Source organism: Somniosus microcephalus, unplaced genomic scaffold (assembly GCF_052327205.1).
Source record: "Somniosus microcephalus isolate GS21.2 unplaced genomic scaffold, FLI_Smic_1.0 unresolved_chr1, whole genome shotgun sequence".
Lineage (NCBI taxonomy): Eukaryota > Metazoa > Chordata > Chondrichthyes > Squaliformes > Somniosidae > Somniosus > Somniosus microcephalus.
In genome coordinates, this window is record NW_028225179.1 from 163,577,687 (window position 1) to 163,597,092 (window position 19,406).

At 50.7% G+C, this 19,406-nt stretch overlaps 1 protein-coding gene across 9 annotated transcripts in view; it reads left to right on the forward strand.

The window, feature by feature from the left end:
* The window catches only part of LOC147096443 (uncharacterized), a 184,874-nt gene that overhangs the window by 90,686 nt on the left and 74,782 nt on the right, over window positions 1–19,406 (forward strand). For 4 of the 9 annotated variants that reach the window (XM_085975225.1, XM_085975230.1, XM_085975223.1 and 1 more), the window contains exon 1: window positions 7,076–7,224. The exons of 1 other annotated variant lie outside the window; for it this stretch is intronic. Coding sequence is in view for 2 of the 8 variants with exons in the window: in XM_085975222.1 (XP_085831348.1) it covers window positions 10,914–10,942 (29 nt within the window). In the remaining 6 variants the exon portion in view is untranslated. Of the gene's footprint in view, window positions 1–6,813; window positions 7,048–7,075; window positions 7,233–10,756; window positions 10,943–19,406 lie in introns of those variants that run through there. 4 more of the 9 variants (XM_085975222.1, XM_085975221.1, XM_085975227.1 and 1 more) reach the window with 4 other exon arrangements.

Genomic DNA, 19,406 nt, shown 5'->3' on the forward strand with positions numbered 1-19,406 from the left:
CATGGGATTGGGGGCAAGGTATTGACTTGGATAGAGAACTGGTTGGCGGACAGAAAGCAAAGAGTTGGAATAAACGGGTCGTTTTCCGAGTGGCAGGCAGTGACTAGTGGGGTACCGCAAGGATCGGTCCTAGGACCCCAGCTGTTCACAATATATATTAATGATCTGGACGAGGGAATTGGATGTAATATCTCCAAATTTGCAGACAACACAAAGCTGGGTGGGAGGGTATGCTGTGAGGAGGATGTCGTGAAACTCCAGTACGATTTGGACAGGTTGGGTGATTGGGCAGAAACATGGCAAATGCACTATAATGTGGATAAATGTGAGGTTATCCACTTTGGTGGCAAAAACAGGAAGGCAGATTATTTTTTGAATGGCAATAGATTGGGAGAAGGGGAAGTGCAAAGAGACCTGGGTGTTCTTTTTCCCCCGTCGCTGAAGGTAAGCATGCAGGTACAGCAGGCGGTTAAGAAGGCAAATGGTATGTTGGCCTTCGTAGCAAGAGGGTTCGAGTACAGGAACAAGGATGTCTTGCTGCAGTTGTACAGGGCCTTGGTGAGACCACACCTTGAGTATTGTGTGCAGTTTTGGTCACCTTATCTGAGGAAGGACGTTCTTGCCATGGAAGGAGTGCAGCGAAGATTCACCAGGCTGATACCTGGGATGGCAGGAATGATATATGAGGAGAGATTGTGTCGATTAGGCTTATACTCACTGGAGTTTAGGAGATTGAGAGGGGATCTCATCGAAACCTATAAAATTCTGTCAGGCCTGGACAGACTAGATGCAGGAAGGATGTTTCTGATGGCCGGGGAGTCGAGAACCAGGGGTCATAGTCTAAGGAGAAGGGGTAAGCCATTTAGGACTGAAATGAGGAGGAATTTCTTCACCCAGAGAGTGGTGAACCTGTGGAATTCTCTGCCACAGAGGGCGGTGGAGGCCAGTTCATTAAATATATTCAAGAAGGAGTTGGATATATTTCTTAAGGCTAAAGGGATCAAGGGATATGGGGAGAAGGCAGGGACAGCGTACTGAATTTGGATGATCAGCCATGATCTCATTGAATGGCGGAGCAGTCTCAAAGGGCCGAATGGCCTACTCCTGCTCCTATCTTCTATGTTTCTATGTAATATCACACAGTGCGGTGTCGGGATTATTTCTAATGTATCACAGTGCGGTATCGGGATTATTTCTAATATCACAGAGTGTTGTATCAAGTTTATTACTAATATCACATGGTGCAGTATCAGGATTATTACTAATATCAGACGGTGCGGTATCAGGATTATTACTAATATCACATGGTGCTTTATCGGGATTATTACTAATATCACACCGTGCTGTATTGTGATTATTACTAATATCACACGGTGCTTTATCGGGATTATTACTAATATCACACTGTGCTTTATCGGGATTATTACTAATATCACAGTGCTGTATCGGGATTATTACTAATATCACGCAGTGCGGTATTGGGATTATTACTAATCACACGGTGCTTTATCGGGATTATTACTAATATCACACGGTGCTTTATCGGGATTATTACTACTATCACACAGTACGGTATCGGGATTATTACTAATATCCCAGTGCGGTATCGGGATTATTACTAATATCAAACGGTGCGGTGTCGGGATTATTACTAATATCACACGGTGCAGTATTGGTATTATTACTAATATCACACGATGCAATGTCAGGAGTATTAGTAATATCACACAGTGCGGTTTCGCGATTATTTCTAATATCACACAGTGTTGTATCAAGATTATTGCTAATATCACACGGTGCGGTATCGGGATTATTACTAATATCACACGGTGCGGTATCGGGTTTATTACTAATATCACGGTGCGGTATCGGGATTATTACTAATATCACATGGTGCTTTATAGGGATTATTACTAATATCACACAGAGTGGTGTCGGGATTATTACTAATATCACACAGTGCAGTGTCGGGATTATTACTAATATCACATGGTGTGGTGTTGGGATTATTACTAATATCACACAGTGCGGTGTCGGGATTATTACTTATATCACACGGTGCGGTATCGGGATTATTACTAATATCACACAGTGCGGTGTCGGGATTATTACTAATATCACAGTGCGGTGTCAGGAATATTACTAATATCACACGGTGCTGCATCAGGATTATTACTATTATTATCACACAGTGTGGTATTGGGAGTATTACTAATATCACACAGTGCGGTGTCAGGATTATTACTATTATCACACAGTGTGGTATCGGGAGTATTACTGATATCACACGGTGCGGCATCGGGATTATTACTAATATCACACAGTGCGGTATAGGGATCTTTACTGATATTGCACCATACAACCCTACTTTTACATTTATCTGATCAAGCCGGTGCGGCCTCGGTTTAACCTCCCGTGCGAATGACTGCACCTCCGACAGTGCAGCACTCCCTCCGTACTGCACTGGAGTGCCAGCCTGGATTGCGCGCTGGTGTGATGGGCACAGAGCTTTGCTCCCTTCTGCCTGCAATGGTTGGAAGGCTGTGGTTGTCTATGCAGCATCTTGCTGAGCATAACTGCCTCTTGCCGTTGGTCTGCAGTCTGGCCTTCGAGAGACTCTCTGGCCCAAGAGAGGAACCCTCAGGACCAATAGTTGGTTATGCCAGTGTGAGCAGTGGATTGCCACTCTCCCCTCTCTACAAAGGGAGGGCGAAGGAATCCTCAGGGCATCTCAAGGACGTTTCACAACCTACAACAGGAAACTTTCGATTAACCGGCACCTAAATAACCGGAAATGTCGGTTAACCGGCAAAATTCAGGAGTAGGTTCAGGTAACTTTTATTACTTGCCTTCCTCCATGTGTTGCTGTGCAAGGGTGTGGCTGCAGCTGTTGCTAAGCTACAGAGACGCTTGCAACTTGTGGCCATTGTTTTGAACCTGTTGCAACAGGGTTTGTTGCTTTATACGGAGCTCTCAGCTCCGTATCTTTTACTATAGCTTTCGGTTATCCGGAATTTTTGATGAACCGGCACCACGTCGGTCCCGTCGGTGCTGGATAAAAAGAAGTTTCCTAAAATTACTTTTCCAATCTTAGAAATGGGTGGAAGTTAACACGTGGTCTAAGCCAATCAACCCAACCATAGAGTCATAGAGTTATACAGCACAGAAAGAGGCCCTTCGGCCCATCGTGTCCACGCCGGCCATCAAACCCTGTCTATTCTAAACCCATTTTCCAGCACTTGGTCCGTAGCCTTGTATGCTATGGCGTTTCAAGTGCTCATCTAAATGCTTCTTGAATGTTGTGAGAGTTCCTGCCTCTACCACCCTTTCAGGCAGTGAGTTCCAGATTCCAACCACCCTCTGGGTGAAAAAGTTTTTCCTCAAATCCCCTCTAAACCTCCTGCCCCTTACCTTGAAACTATGCCCCCTGGTTATTGACCCCTCTACTAAGAGGAAAAGTTCCTTTCTATCTACCCTATCTATACCCCTCATAATTTTGTACACCTCGATCAGGTCCCCCCTCAGCCTTCTCTGCTCCAAGGAAAACAACCCCAGCCTGTCCAGTCTCTCTTCATAGCTGAAGCGCTCCAGCCCAGGTAACATCCTGGTGAATCTTCTCTGCACCCTCTCCAATGCAATCACATCCTTCCTATATTGTGTAGTGACCAGAACTGCACACAGTATTCCAGCTGTGGCCTCACCAGCGTTTTGTACAGCTCCAACATAACCTCCCTGCTCTTATATTCTATGCCTTGGCTAATGAAGGCAAGTATCCCATATGCCTTTTTAACCACCTTATCTACCTGTCCTGCTGCCTTCAGGGATCTATGTACATGCACACCAAGGTCCCTCTGATCCTCTGTCCTTCCTAGGGTCCTACCATTCATTGTGTATTCCCTTGCCTTGTTAGTCCTCCCAAAATGCATCACCTCACACTTTTCAGGGTTAAATTCCATGTCGACCTTTACCCTCTATGAGAATCAATGTTATCTTAACAAAAACTGCGTGGAAAAAACTTGAACGTCTTTATAGAGCTCGGTGCTGGGCGGGAAAGACTAGAAAATGGCTGGCGATATCAGTGGACGAAAATTTAACATACACTATTTCTTTATCCGCTATTTTAAAGGGGCTACTCAAGAACAACAGCAACAAGTTATTATATTTATATAGCGGCTTCAACGCAGTAAAACGTCCCACGACGCTTCACAGCTACGTTGTCGAACAAACATTGACACTGAACCACATAAGGAGATATTAGCACAGGTGACCCAAAACTTGGTGGATGAGGTAGGATTTAAGGAGGGTCTTAAAGGAGGAGGGAGAGGCAGAGGGAATTCCAGAGCTTAGTGCCCAGACGGCCGAAGGCACGGCCACCAATGGTGCGGGATATGCACAGGGCCAGAATTAGAGGAGTGCAGAGATCTCGGTGGTTTGTAGGGCTGGAGGAGGTTACAGAGACAGGGAGAGTTGTAGGGCTGGAGGATGTTACAGATATAGGGAGGGTTGTAGGGGCTGGAGGAGGTTACCGATATAGGGAGAGTTGTAGGGCTGGAGGAGGTTACAGAGACAGGGAGAGTTGTAGGGCTGGAGGATGTTACAGATATAGGGAGGGTTGTAGGGGCTGGAGGAGGTTACCGATATAGGGAGAGTTGTAGGGCTGGAGGAGGTTACAGAGACAGGGAGAGTTGTAGGGCTGGAGGATGTTACAGATATAGGGAGGGTTGTAGGGGCTGGAGGAGGTTACCGATATAGGGAGAGTTGTAGGGCTGGAGGAGGTTACAGAGATAGGGAGGGTTGTAGGGCTGGAGGAGGTTACAGAGATAGGGAGGGTTGTAGGGCTGGAGGATGTTACAGAGATAGGGAGGGTTGTAGGGCTGGAGGAGGTTACAGATATAGGGAGAGTTGTAGGGCTGGAGGCGGTTACAGAGATAGGGAGGGTTGTAGGGCTGGAGGAGGTTACAGAGATATGGAGGGGTGTAGGGCTGGAGGAGGTTACAGATATAGGGAGAGTTGTAGGGCTGGAGGATGTTACAGATATAGGGAGAGTTGTAGGGCTGGAGGAGGTTACAGAGATGGGGAGGGTTGTAGGGCTGGAGGAGGTTACAGAGATAGGGAGGGTTGTAGGGCTGGAGGAGGTTACAGAGATAGGGAGAGTTGTAGGGCTGGAGGAGGTTACAGAGACAGGGAGAGTTGTAGGGCTGGAGGATGTTACAGAGATAGGGAGGGTTGTAGGGCTGGAGGAGGTTACAGATATAGGGAGAGTTGTAGGGCTGGAGGAGGTTACAGAGATAGGGAGGGTTGTAGTGGTGGAGGAGGTTACAGAGACAGGGAGAGTTGTAGGGCTGGAGGAGGTTACAGAGATAGGGAGGGTTGTAGGGCTGGAGGATGTTACAGAGATAGGGAGGGTTGTAGGGCTGGAGGAGGTTACAGAGATAGGGAGGTTTGTAGGGGCTGGAGGAGGTTACAGAGATAGGGAGAGTTGTAGGGGCTGGAGGAGGTTACAGAGATAGGGAGGGTTGTAGGGGCTGGAGGAGGTTACAGAGATAGGGAGGGTTGTAGTGGTGGAGGAGGTTACAGAGATAGGGAGGGTTGTAGTGGTGGAGGAGGTTACAGGGATAGGGAGGATAGTAGGGCTGGAGGAGGTTACAGAGATAGGGAGGTTTGTAGGGCTGGAGGAAGAAACAGAGATAGGGAGGGTTGTAGGGCTGGAGGAGGTTACAGAGATAGGGAGGGTTGTAGGGCTGGAGGAGGTTACAGAGATAGGGTAGTAGGGCTGGAGGACGTTACAGAGAGGGAAGGGCGAGACCATGGAGGGATTTGAACATGAGTGTGAGTACTGGGAGTGTGAGTAATGGAGTGTGAGCCTAGGTTATTTGCCGAAGTCCTGGAGTGGGGTTTGAACTCACGAGTTTACAACTCGGAGGTGATGTGCTACCAGCTGAGCCAAGGCTGAGTCTTCATTGCTCCTGAGACAGGCATATTGGGGAGTCCTATACCCCAGCCATCCAGTGACAGAGGGATTCAGTTCAAGTGGGACCCAGTTCCAGTGTCAGAGGGACCCAGTGTCAGATGGATCCAGTGTCAGATGGACCCAGTGTCAGAGGGACCCAGTGTCAGAGGGACCCAGTTCCAGTGGGATCCAGTGTCAGAGGGATCCAGTGTCAGATGGACCCAGTGACAGAGGGATCAAGTGACAGAGGGATCAAGTGACAGAGGGATCCAGTGACAGAGGGATCCAGTGACAGAGGGACCCAGTGTCGGTGGGATCCAGTGTCAGATAGACCCAGTGCCAGAGGGATCCAGTGTCAGATAGACCCAGTGTCAGAGGGATCCAGTGACAGAGGGATCCAGTGTCAGTGGAATCCAGTTCCAGTGGGACCCAGTGACAGAGGGACCCAGTGACAGAGGGATCCAGTGTCAGAGGGATCCAGTATCAGGGATCCAGTGACAGAGGGACCCAGTGTCGGTGGGATCCAGTTCCAGTACCAGAGGGACCCAGTGTCAGAGGGATCCAGTGTCAGTGGGATCCAGTTCCAATACCAGAGGGACCCAGTGTCAGTGGGATCAAGTTCCAGTACCAGAGGGACCCAGTGTCAGTGGGATCCAGTTCCACTACCAGAGGGACCCAGCATCAGATAGATCACATTTCAGTACCAGAGGGACCCAGTGACAGTGGGATCCAGTGTCATTGGGATCAAGTTCCAGTGACAGAGGGACCCAGTGACAGAGGGATCCAATGTCAGTGGGATCCAGTTCCAGTGGGATCCAGTTCTAGTCCTGCTCCTATCTTCTATGTTTCTCTGTTTCTAGTACCAGAGGGACCCAGTGACAGGGATCCAGTTCCAGTACCAGAGGGACCCAGTTCCAGTGGGATCCACTTCCAGTACCAGAGGGACCCAGAGACAGAGGGACCCAGTGTCAGTGGGATCCAGTTCCAGTGTGACCCAGTTCCAGTACCAGAGGGACCCAGTGACGGAGGGATCCAGTTCCAGTACCAGAGAGACCCAGTGACAGTGGGATCCAGTGACACAGCCACCCGGTGCCAGTGTGAGTGATTGTCTCTCTCTCTCTCTCTCTGTCCGATGCAAACTCCGGGGCTGCGGCTGGTCGGCCAGGCGGCGGCGGCCGGGAGTTGCGGGTTTGCGGGGCCTGGGCTTTCGGTCGGCCAGCCGCCGCCGCCGTCCTCGGATCACCGGAGCCCGGAGTTCCGCACCGTCCCGCACGGTGAGTGAGTGAGTACCGCCCCGCCCCGCCCCGCCCTCCCCAACCCTCCCTCACCCGGGGGGCAGCGCCACCCTGGCCCGGCCGCTCACCCACCCACCCAGAGCCCGGGCCCCGGGAGAGGGACTAGGCCGCAGCCCCGGGCTGGGAGTCCGAGCTTCCCCCGGCCCGCGGCAGAGGGCGACTCCCCCACCCACTAAAGGAATATGGGTGCCCCCCACCCACTAAAGGAATATGGGTGCCCCCCACCCACTAAAGGAATATGGGTGCCCCCCACCCACTAAAGGAATATGGGTGCCCCCACCCACTAAAGGAATACGGGTGCCCCCCCACCCACTAAAGGAATATGGGTGCCCCCCACCCACTAAAGGAATATGGGTGACCCCGCACCCACGAAAGGAATATGGGTGCCCCTGCACCCACGAAAGGAATATGGATTCCACTGTGCCCCCACCCACTAAAGCAATATGGGTGCCCCCACCCATTAAAGGAATGTGGGTGCCCCCACCCATTAAAGGAATATGGGTGCCCCCACCCATTAAAGGAATATGGGTGCCCCCACCCATTAAAGGAATGTGGGTGCCCCCACCCATTAAAGGAATATGGTGCCCCCACCCATTAAAGGAATACAGGTGCCCCCACCTATTAAAAGAATACGGGTGCCCCCACCCATTAAAGGAATATGGGTGCCCCCACCCATTAAAGGAATATGGTGCCCCCCACCCATTAAAGGAATATGGGTGCCCCCACCCACTGAAGCAATATGGGTGCCCCCATCCACTGAAGCAATATGGGTGCCCCCCTCCCACTAATCCCCTACCGACTCCCCACCCCCAACTACCGTGAGGCGGGTTTCCGTGTGCGCGCCCCACGCATTGGCACGTGCGCTTACAGGGGCTACGCCTTCTCCTCGGAGTGGGGGACCAGTTCCCCGCGGACACCCCACACCCACGGTGGGGTTATTGGAAGGGCGCGGAGTAAGGCTGCGGTTGGACGCGTTAGTCCGTGTGTGTGTGTTTGTGTGTGCTTGCGGGAGGGCGAGCTGGTTGGCTGCCTCGTATTGGAGCAGTCACCCTGTTGTTTGGTTCGGAGGGGGCGGTGGGGACAAGGGGGGGCAGGATTGGGGGACGAGCGGGGCAGGATTAGGGGGCCCGCCTCTTAGCTTCTGCTGAAAGTTCAGCGCGAATCTTAAAATGCTGCCTGTGTCCTGACTTGCACCAAGCCCCGTTCACCCGTCACCCCTGTGCTCGCTGACCTACACTGGCTCCCGGTCCGGCAACGCCTCGATTTTAAAATTCTCAGACTTGCTTTCAAATCCTACCATGGCCTCGTCCCTCCCTATCCCTGCAACCTCCTCCAGCCCCACAACCCTCCGAGATCTCTGTGCTCTCCTAATTCTGCCCTCTTGCACATCTCCGATTTTCATCGTTCAACCTTTGGTGGCCGTGCCTTCAGCTGCCTAGGCCCTAAGCTCTGGAGTTCCCTTCCTAAACCTCTCCGCCTCTCTGCCGCGCTCTCCTCCTTTAAGACGCTCCTTCAAACCTACCTCTTCTGTCCTAATATCTCCTGATGTGGCTCGGTGTCAAATTGTGTTTGATAAATCGCTCCTGTGCCTTGGGATGTTTTAATGCGTTAAAGGCATAAGACATAGGAGCGGGAGTCGGCCAATCGGTCCCTCGAGCCTGCTCCGCCATTCAATAAGATCATGGCTGATCCAATCTAGGCCTCAACTCCACTTTCCCGCTCTCTCCCCAAACCCCTTGACTCCCTTACCGTTCAAATATATGTCTATCTCCACCTTGAATATATTCACTGACTCCGCCTCCACAGCTCTCTGGGGAAGAGAATTCCAAAGATTCACGACCCTCTGAGAGAAGAAATTCCTCCTCATCTCGGTCTTAAATGGGCGACCCCTTATTCTAGATACCCCCATTAGGGGAAACATCCTCTCAGAACCCTCCTCGTCTTCTTAGGCAGTCCCTCGGAACCGAGGATGACTTGCTTCCACATTAATGATGAGTTCTCAGGTGACTGATGAGTCCAATGCGGGACCTACAGTCTCTGTCACAGGTGCGGCAGACGGTGGTTGAAGGGGCAGGTGGGTGGGGTGCTTGGGTTCACGTGCGCTCCTTGTGCTTGGCTTCCGCTTGCTCCCGGCGAAGAGACTCGAGGCATTCATAGAAACATAGAAGATAGGAGCAGGATTAGGCCATTCGGCCCCTCAAGCCCGTTCCGCCATTTAATGAGATCATGGCTGATCATCCAAACTCAGTACCCTGTCCCTGCTTTCTCCCCATATCCTTTGATCCCTTTAGCCTCAAGAAATATATCCAACTCCTTCTTGAATATATTTAATGAATTGGCCTCAACTGCCCTGTGTGGTAGAGAATTCCACAGGTTCACCACTCTCTGGGTGAAGAAATTCCTCCTCATCTCAGTCCTAAATGGTTTACCCCTTATCCTTAGACTGCGACCCCTGGTTCTGGACTCCCCGGCCATCGGGAACATCCTTTCTGCATCTAGTCTGTCTAGTCCTGTTAGAATTTTATAAGTTTCAATGAGATCCCCTCTCATTCTTCTAAACTCTAGTGAATATATGCCTAATCGACCCAATCTCTCCTCATATGTCATTCCTGCCATCCCATGTATCAGTCTGGTGAATCTTCGCTGCACTCTCTCCATGGCAAGAACATCCTTCCTCAGATAAGGCGACCAAAACTGCACACAGTACTCAAGGTATGGTCTCACCAAGGCCCTGTACAACTGCAGCAAGACATCCTTGCTCCTGTACCCGAATCCTCTCGCTACTAAGGCCAACATACCATTTGCCTTCTTAACCGCCTGCTGCACCTGCATGCTTACCTTCAACGACTGGTGCACGTCCCCTTTTCCCAATCTATTGCCGTTCAGATAATAATCTGTCTTCCTGTTTTTGCCAACGAAGTGGATAACCTCGCATTTATCCACATTATACTGCATTTGCCATGCATCTGCCCAATCACCCAACCTGTCCAAATCATACTGGAGTTTCTCTGCATCCTCCTCACAGCACACACGCCCACCCAGCTTTGTGTCGTCTGCAAACTTGGAGATATTACATCTAGTTCCCTCGTCTAGATCATTTATATATATTGTGATGTGGAGATGCCGGTGTTGGACTGGGGTGGACAAATGTAAGAAGTCACACAACACCAGGTTATAGTCCAACGGCTTTATTTGAAATCACAAGCTTTCGGAGCGCTGCTCCTTCGTCAGGTGAAGTGAAGAGATGCATATAGACACAGCATATATAGTCAGAGAACACTGCCAGATGATTACAGGTAATCTTTCTAACTGCCCTTTATCACACCTCGGCAGAGAGATAATCACAGCAATCAAAGGTGTGAATGGTGTCCAAACAGGTCAGTCAGGAAAACATTACATCAAAGAACAATGAGGTGGGGTCACAAGGGGTCAAATGTTGCAGATGCTGGGGTCTGTATGACAAACAAAAAACAATATAAAAAAAAAAATTTTTTTTTGCTGGAAATCACAGATCCTGTGTATTCGCAGGGCTTGTCCATTGGGGATGGCTTCTTTAACGTGGTTAGGGTGGAAGCTGGAGAAGTGGAGCATCGTGAGGTTGTCCATGGGCTTGCGGTAGAGTGAAGTGCTGAGGTGTCCGTCTTTGATGAAGATTCTTGTGTCCAAGAATGAAACCGATTCTGAGGAGTAGTCCATGGTGAGTTTGATGGTGGGATGGAACTTGTTGATGTTATCGTGTAGTCTTTTCAGTGATTCTTCGCCGTGGGTCCATAGGAAGAAAATGTCGTCGATGTATCTGGTGTATAGCGTTGGTTGGAGGTCCTGTGCAGCGAAGAAGTCTTGCTGGAACTTGTGAAGATGTTGGCGTATTGGGGTGTGAATTTGGTCCCCATGGCTGTTCCGTGTGTTTGGGTAAAGAACTGGTTGTCGAAGGTGAAGACATTGTGGTCAAGGATGAAGCGGATGAGTTGTCGGATGGCGTCTGGCGATTGGCTGTTGTTGGTGTTGAGTACTGAGGCTCTGCTCAGACGAGGAGGAACGCGATGGACACCTACAGACGCTGAAAGACGCCCTCGTAAGAATGGGATATGATGCTCGACTCGTCGACCGACAGTTCCGACGGGCCACAGCGAAAAATCGCATAGACCTCCTCAGAAGATAAACACGGGACACAACCAACAGAGTACCCTTCGTCGTCCAGTACTTCCCCGGAGCGGAGAAACTACGCCATGTTCTTCGCAGCCTTCAACATGTCATCGATGACGACGAACACCTCGCTAAGGCCATCCCCACACCTCCACTACTCGCCTTCAAACAGCCGCCTAACCTCAAACAGACCATCGTTCGCAGCAAATTACCCAGCTTTCAGGAGAACAGCGACCACGACACCACACAACCCTGCCACGGCAACCTCTGCAAGACATGCCAGATCATTAACACAGATACCATCATCACACGTGAAGACACCACCCACCAGGTACATGGTACATACTCATGTGACTCGGCCAACATTGGCTACCTCATACTTTGCAGGAAAGGATGCCCCGGAGCATGGTACATCGGCGAGACCATGCAGACACTGCGACAACGGATGAACGGACACCGCACGGCAATCGCCAGGCAGGAGTGTTCCCTCCCAGTCGGGGAACACTTCAGCAGTCAAGGACATTCAGCCTCCGATCTTCGGGTAAGCATTCTCCAAGGCAGCCTTCGAGACACACGACAACGCAAAATCGTTGAGCAGAAATTGATAGCCAAGTTCCGCACTCATGAGGACGGCCTCAACCGGGATCTTGGGTACATGTCATGCTACATGTAACCCCACCTGACGTAGAGTCATCCAGACTCGAGTCGTCGTTGGCTTGTTCTCTCTACGCACATGCGGCCGGACCTGCTGTGACTTCCAGCAAAAAAAAATTTTTTTCTATATTTTTTGTCTGTTTTTTGTTTTTCATACAGACCCCAGCATCTGCAACATTTGACCCGTTGTGACCCCACCTCATTGTTCTTTGATGTAATGTTTTCCTGACTGACCTGTTTGGACACCATTCACACCTTTGATTGCTATGATTATTGTGGTAAACCACTGTTTGTATTCCACTGTGTACATGCCTCTGCTGACTCCTCCCACGAGTCCAGGTATAAAGGTGACTGCTCCACAGTCCCTCTGTATTCTGGACTGGTCGACCACTCGAGGCACACCTTCATTCTCTTGTTAATAAAAGCCTGTTAGTTACTCGCTTAACCTCAGTCTTTTGAGTGATTGATAGCGCATCAATTATCTCTCTGCCGAGGTGTGATAAAGGGCAGTTAGAAAGATTACCTGTAATCATCTGGCAGTATTCTCTGACTATATATGCTGTGTCTATATGCATCTCTTCACTTGACGAAGGAGCAGCGCTCCGAAAGCTTGTGATTTCAAATAAAGCTCTTGGACTATAACCTGGTGTTGTGTGACTTATATATATTGTGAATAGCTGGGGTCCTGGGACCGATCCCTGCGGTACCCCACTAGTCACTGCCTGCCACTCGGAAAAAGACCCGTTTATTCCAACTCTTTGCTTCCTGTCTGCCAACCACTTTTCTATCCAAGACAGTGCCTTACCCCCAATCCCATGTGCTTTAACTTTGCACGCTAATCTCTTATGCGGGACCTTATCGAAAGCATGATTTACCTTTTGTAAATCCATGTTGACTTTGTCTGGCACCTTCCCGGATGCTTCTCCTCCACTTTGTGCGGTCTTGGGCCAGGGATTCCCAGGCGTCGGTGGGGATGTTGCACTTTTTCAAGGAGGCTTTGAGGGTGTCCTTGAAGCATTTCCTCTGCCCACCTGGGGCTCCCTTGCCGTGTCGGAGCTCCAAGTAGAGCGCTTGTTTTGGGAATCTCGTATCGGGCATGCGGACAATGTGACCCGTCCATCGGAGCTGATCGAGCGTGGTCAAAGCTTCGATGCTGGGGATGTTGGCTTGGACGAGAACACTGACGTTGGTGCGCCTATCCTGCCAATGGATTTGCAGGAGCTTGTGGAGGCAGCGTTGGTGGTACCTCTCCAGTGCTTTGAGGTGCCTGCTGTACATGGTCCATGTCTCTGAGGCATACAGCAGGGCGGGTATCACTGCTGCTCTGAGAATCCACCCTGTAAGGCGCTGTATGAATACAAGTTGATCTAACATCTTCCGTGACACTTGGTACAAAGTGCGACAAAGCAAAAAACATTCTGGGCTTTCCGCTTAACAAAAAGAAAATAGCCCAGACTTCCGGGATTATTTATGGAAATTTCCCGTGGGGGTCCCAGTGATGGGAAAAGCGTGCCAGGATAGAAAAAGGAGTAGACCATTCAGCCCCTCGAGCCTGCTCCACCACCTTCTCGGGAGCAACTAGGGATGGGCAGACATTCACTGCATGTTGGAACAAAGCAAATTTGAGGAGGCTGGCATCAGTGTTGGAGAATTGGAGCCTTGAGAAGATAGGTTGCGGTCTCGGTGGCCGGGGCGGGGTGGGTGGGTGCTTTTTTCGTGAGGAACGGAGGTAAGGGGATGAAACTCGCGGAGTTTACATGACTCGGGCTGTGGCCCAAGATGGGCAGTCGTCAAGGGAATGGCGTGTTTAGTATTTATCCACCGCCCATCTGTGTGTGTGTTAGTGACACTGTAAACACAGCGGGGAGATTCCCTCTGGTCTGTGTGTGTGTGTTAGTGACACTGTAAACACAGCGGGGAGATTCCCTCTGGTCTGTGTGTGTGTTAGTGACACTGTAAACACAGCGGGGAGATTCCCTCTGGTCTGTGTGTGTGTGTTAGTGACACTGTAAACACAGCGGGGAGATTGCCTCTGGTCTGTGTGTGTGTGTTAGTGACACTGTAAACACAGCGGGGAGATTGCCTCTGGTCTGTGTGTGTGTGTTAGTGACACTGTAAACACAGCGGGGAGATTCCCTCTGGTCTGTGTGTGTGTGTTAGTGACACTGTAAACACAGCGGGGAGATTCCCTCTGGTCTGTGTGTGTGTTAGTGACACTGTAAACACAGCGGGGAGATTCCCTCTGGTCTGTGTGTGTGTGTTAGTGACACTGTAAACACAGCGGGGAGATTGCCTCTGGTCTGTGTGTGTGTGTTAGTGACACTGTAAACACAGCGGGGAGATTCCCTCTGGTCTGTGTGTGTGTGTTAGTGACACTAAACACAGCGGGGAGATTCCCAATGGTCTGTGTGTGTGTGTTAGTGACACTGTAAACACAGCGGGCAGATTTCCTCTGGTCTGTGTGTGTGTTAGTGACACTGCAAACACAGCGGGGAGATTCCCTCTGGTCTGTGTGTGTGTGTTAGTGACACTGTAAACACAGCGGGGAGATTCCCTCTGGTCTGTGTGTGTGTGTTAGTGACACTGTAGACACAGCGGGGAGATTCCCTCTGGTCTGTGTGTGTGTGTGTTAGTGACACTGTAAACACAGCGGGGAGATTCCCTCTGGTCTGTGTGTGTGTTAGTGACACTGTAAACACAGCGGGGAGATTCCTTCTGGTCTGTGTGTGTGTGTGTTAGTGACACTGTAAACACAGCGGGGAGATTCCCTCTGGTCTGTGTGTGTGTGTTAGTGACACTGTAAACACAGCGGGGAGATTCCCTCTGGTCTGTGTGTGTGTGTTAGTGACACTGTAAACACAGCGGGGAGATTCCCTCTGGTCTGTGTGTGCGTGTGTTAGTGACACTGTAAACACAGCGGGGGGATTCCCTCTGGTCTGTGTGTGTGTGTGTTAGTGACACTGTAAACACAGCGGGGAGATTCCCTCTGGTCTGTGTGTGTGTGTGTGTTAGTGACACTGTAAACACAGCGGGGAGATTCCCTCTGGTCTGTGTGTGTGTGTTAGTGACACTGTAAACACAGCGGGGAGATTCCCTCTGGTCTGTGTGTGTGTGTTAGTGACACTGTAAACACAGCGGGGAGATTCTCTCTGGTTTGCGTGTGTGTGTTAGTGACACTGTAAACACAGCGGGGAGACTCCCGCTGGTCTGTGTGTGTGTGTGCTAGTGACACTGTAAACACAGCGCGGAGATTCCCTCTGGTCTGTGTGTGTGTGTTAGTGACACTGTAAACACAGCGGGGAGATTGCCTCTGGTCTGTGTGTGTGTGTGTTAGTGACACTGTAAACACAGCGGGGAGATTCCCTCTGGTCTGTGTGTGTGTGTTAGTGACACTGTAAACACAGCGGGGAGATTCCCCATGGTCTGTGTGTGTGTGTTAGTGACACTGTAGACACAGCGGGGAGATTCCCTCTGGTCTGTGTGTGTGTGTGTTAGTGACACTGTAAACACAGCGGGGAGATTCCCTCTGGTCTGTGTGTGTGTGTGTGTGTCAGTGACACTGTAAACACAGCGGGGAGATTCCCTCTGGTCTGTGTGTGTGTGTGTTAGTGACACTGTAAACACAGCGGGGAGATTCCCTCTGGTCTGTGTGTGTGTCAGTGACACTGTAAACACAGCGGGGAGATTCCTTCTGGTCTGTGTGTGTGTGTTAGTGACACTGTAAACACAGCGGGGAGATTCCCTCTGGTCTGTGTGTGTGTGTTAGTGACACTGTAAACACAGCGGGGAGATTCCCTCTGGTCTGTGTGTGTGTGTTAGTGACACTGTAAACACAGCGGGGAGATTCCCTCTGGTCTGTGTGTGTGTGTTAGTGACACTGTAAACACAGCGGGGAGATTCCCTCTGGTCTGTGTGTGTGTGTGTTAGTGACACTGTAAACACAGCGGGGAGATTCCCTCTGGTCTGTGTGTGTGTGTTAGTGACACTGTAAACACAGCGGGGAAATTCCCTCTGGTCCGTGTGTGTGTGTTAGTGACACTGTAAACACAGCGGGGAGATTCCCTCTGGTCCGTGTGTGCGTGTTAGTGACACTGTAAACACAGCGGGGAGACTCCCTCTGGTCTGTGTGTGTGTGTTAGTGACACTGTAAACACAGCAGGGAGATTCCCTCTGGTCTGTGTGTGTGTGTTAGTGACACTGTAAACACAGCGGGGAGATTCCCTCTGGTCTGTGTGTGTGTGTTAGTGACACTGTAAACACAGCGGGGAGATTCCCTCTGGTCTGTGTGTGTGTGTGTTGGTGACACTGTAAACACAGCGGGGAGATTCCCTCTGGTCTGTGTGTGTGTGCAAGTGACTCTGTAAACACAGCGGGGAGATTCCCTCTGGCCTGTGTGTGTGTGTGTGTTAGTGACACTGTAAACACAGCGGGGAGATTCCCTCTGGTCTGTGTGTGTGTGTGTTAGTGACACTGTAAACACAGCGGGGAGATTCCCTCTGGTCTGTGTGTGTGTGTTAGTGACACTGTAAACACAGCGGGGAGATTGCCTCTGGTCTGTGTGTGTGTGTTAGTGACACTGTAAACACAGCGGGGAGATTCCCTCTGGTCTGTGTGTGTGTGTTAGTGACACTGTAAACACAGCGGGGAGATTCCCAATGGTCTGTGTGTGTGTGTTAGTGACACTGTAGACACAGCGGGGAGATTCCCTCTGGTCTGTGTGTGTGTGTGTTAGTGACACTGTAAACACAGCGGGGAGATTCCCTCTGGTCTGTCTGTGTGTGTGTGTGTTAGTGACACTGTAAACACAGCGGGGAGATTCCCTCTGGTCTGTGTGTGTGTGTGTGTTAGTGACACTGTAAACACAGCGGGGAGATTCCCTCTGGTCTGTGTGTGTGTGTTAGTGACACTGTAAACACAGCGGGGAGATTCCTTCTGGTCTGTGTGTGTGTGTTAGTGACACTGTAAACACAGCGGGGAGATTCCCTCTGGTCTGTGTGTGTGTGTTAGTGACACTGTAAACACAGCGGGGAGATTCCCTCTGGTCTGTGTGTGTGTGTTAGTGACACTGTAAACACAGCGGGGAGATTCCCTCTGGTCTGTGTGTGCGTGTGTTAGTGACACTGTAAACACAGCGGGGGGATTCCCTCTGGTCTGTGTGTGTGTGTGTTAGTGACACTGTAAACACAGCGGGGAGATTCCCTCTGGTCTGTGTGTGTGTGTGTTAGTGACACTGTAAACACAGCGGGGAGATTCCCTCTGGTCTGTGTGTGTGTGTTAGTGACACTGTAAACACAGCGGGGAAATTCCCTCTGGTCCGTGTGTGTGTGTTAGTGACACTGTAAACACAGCGGGGAGATTCCCTCTGGTCCGTGTGTGCGTGTTAGTGACACTGTAAACACAGCGGGGGGATTCCCTCTGGTCTGTGTGTGTGTGTGTTAGTGACACTGTAAACACAGCGGGGAGATTCCCTCTGGTCTGTGTGTGTGTGTTAGTGACACTGTAAACACAGCGGGGAGACTCCCTCTGGTCTGTGTGTGTGTGTTAGTGACACTGTAAACACAGCAGGGAGATTCCCTCTGGTCTGTGTGTGTGTGTTAGTGACACTGTAAACACAGCGGGGAGATTCCCTCTGGTCTGTGTGTGTGTGTTAGTGACACTGTAAACACAGCGGGGAGATTCCCTCTGGTCTGTGTGTGTGTGTGTTGGTGACACTGTAAACACAGCGGGGAGATTCCCTCTGGTCTGTGTGTGTGTGCAAGTGACTCTGTAAACACAGCGGGGAGATTCCCTCTGGCCTGTGTGTGTGTTAGTGACACTGTAAACACAGCGGGGAGATTCCCTCTGGTCTGTGTGTGTGTGTGTTAGTGACACTGTAAACACAGCGGGGAGATTCCCTCTGGTCTGTGTGTGTGTGTTAGTGACACTGAACACAGCGGGGAGATTCCCTCTGGTCTGTGTGTGTGTGTTAGTGACTCTGTAAACACAGCGGGGAGATTCCCTCTGGTCCGTGTGTGTGTGTTAGTGACACTGTAAACACAGCGAGGTGATTCCCTCTGGTCTGTGTGTGCGTGTTAGTGACACTGTAAACACAGCGGGGAGATTCCCTCTGGTCTGTGTGTGTGTTAGTGACACTGTAAACACAGCGGGGAGATTCCCTCTGGTCTGTGTGTGTGTGTTACTGACACTGTAAACACAGCGGGGTGATTCCCTCTGGTCTGTGTGTGTGTGTTAGTGACACTGTAAACACAGCGGGGAGATTCCCTCTGGTCTGTGTGTGTGTGTTAGTGACACTGTAGACACAGCGGGGAGATTCCCTCTGGTCTGTATGTGTGTGTGTTAGTGACACTGTAAACACAGCGGGGAGATTCCCTCTGGTCTGTCTGTGTGTGTGTGTGTGTTAGTGACACTGTAAACACAGCGGGGAGATTCCCTCTGGTCTGTGTGTGTGTTAGTGACACTGTAAACACAGCGGGGAGATTCCTTCTGGTCTGTGTGTGTGTGTTAGTGACACTGTAAACACAGCGGGGAGATTCCCTCTGGTCTGTGTGTGTGTGTGTTCGTGACACTGTAAACACAGCGGGGAGATTCCCTCTGGTCTGTGTGTGTGTGTTAGTGACACTGTAAACACAGCGGGGAGATTCCCTCTGGTCTGTGTGTGTGTGTTAGTGACACTGCAAACACGGGGAGATTCCCTCTGGTCTGTGTATGTGTGTCAGTGACACTGTAAACACAGCGGGGCGATTCCCTCTGGTCTGTGTGTGTGTGTGTGTTGGTGACACTGTAAACACAGCGGGGAGATTCCCTCTGGTCTGTGTGTGTGTGTTAGTGACACTGTAAACACAGCGGGGACATTCCCTCTGGTCTGTGTGTGTGTGTGTGTTAGTGACAATGTAAACAGCGGGGAGATTCCCTCTGGTCTGTGTGTGTGTGTGTTAGTGACACTGTAAACACAGCGGGGAGATTCCCTCTGGTCTGCGTGTGTGTGTTAGTGACACTGCAAACACAGCGGGGTGATTCCCGCTGGTCTGTGTGTGTGTGTGTTAGTGACACTGTAAACACAGCGGGGAGATTCCCTCTGGTCTGTGTGTGTGTGTTAGTGACACTGTAAACACAGCGGGGAGATTCCCTGTGGTCTGTGTATGTGTGTTAGTGACACTGTAAACACAGCGGGGAGATTCCCTCTGGTCTGTGTGTGTGTGTGTTAGTGACACTGTAAACACAGCGGGGAGATTCCCTCTGGTCTGTGTGTGTGTGTGCAAGTGACACTGTAAACACAGCGGGGAGATTCCCTCTGGTCTGTGTGTGTGTGTGTTAGTGACACTGTAAGCACAGCGGGGAGATTCCCTCTGGTCTGTGTGTGT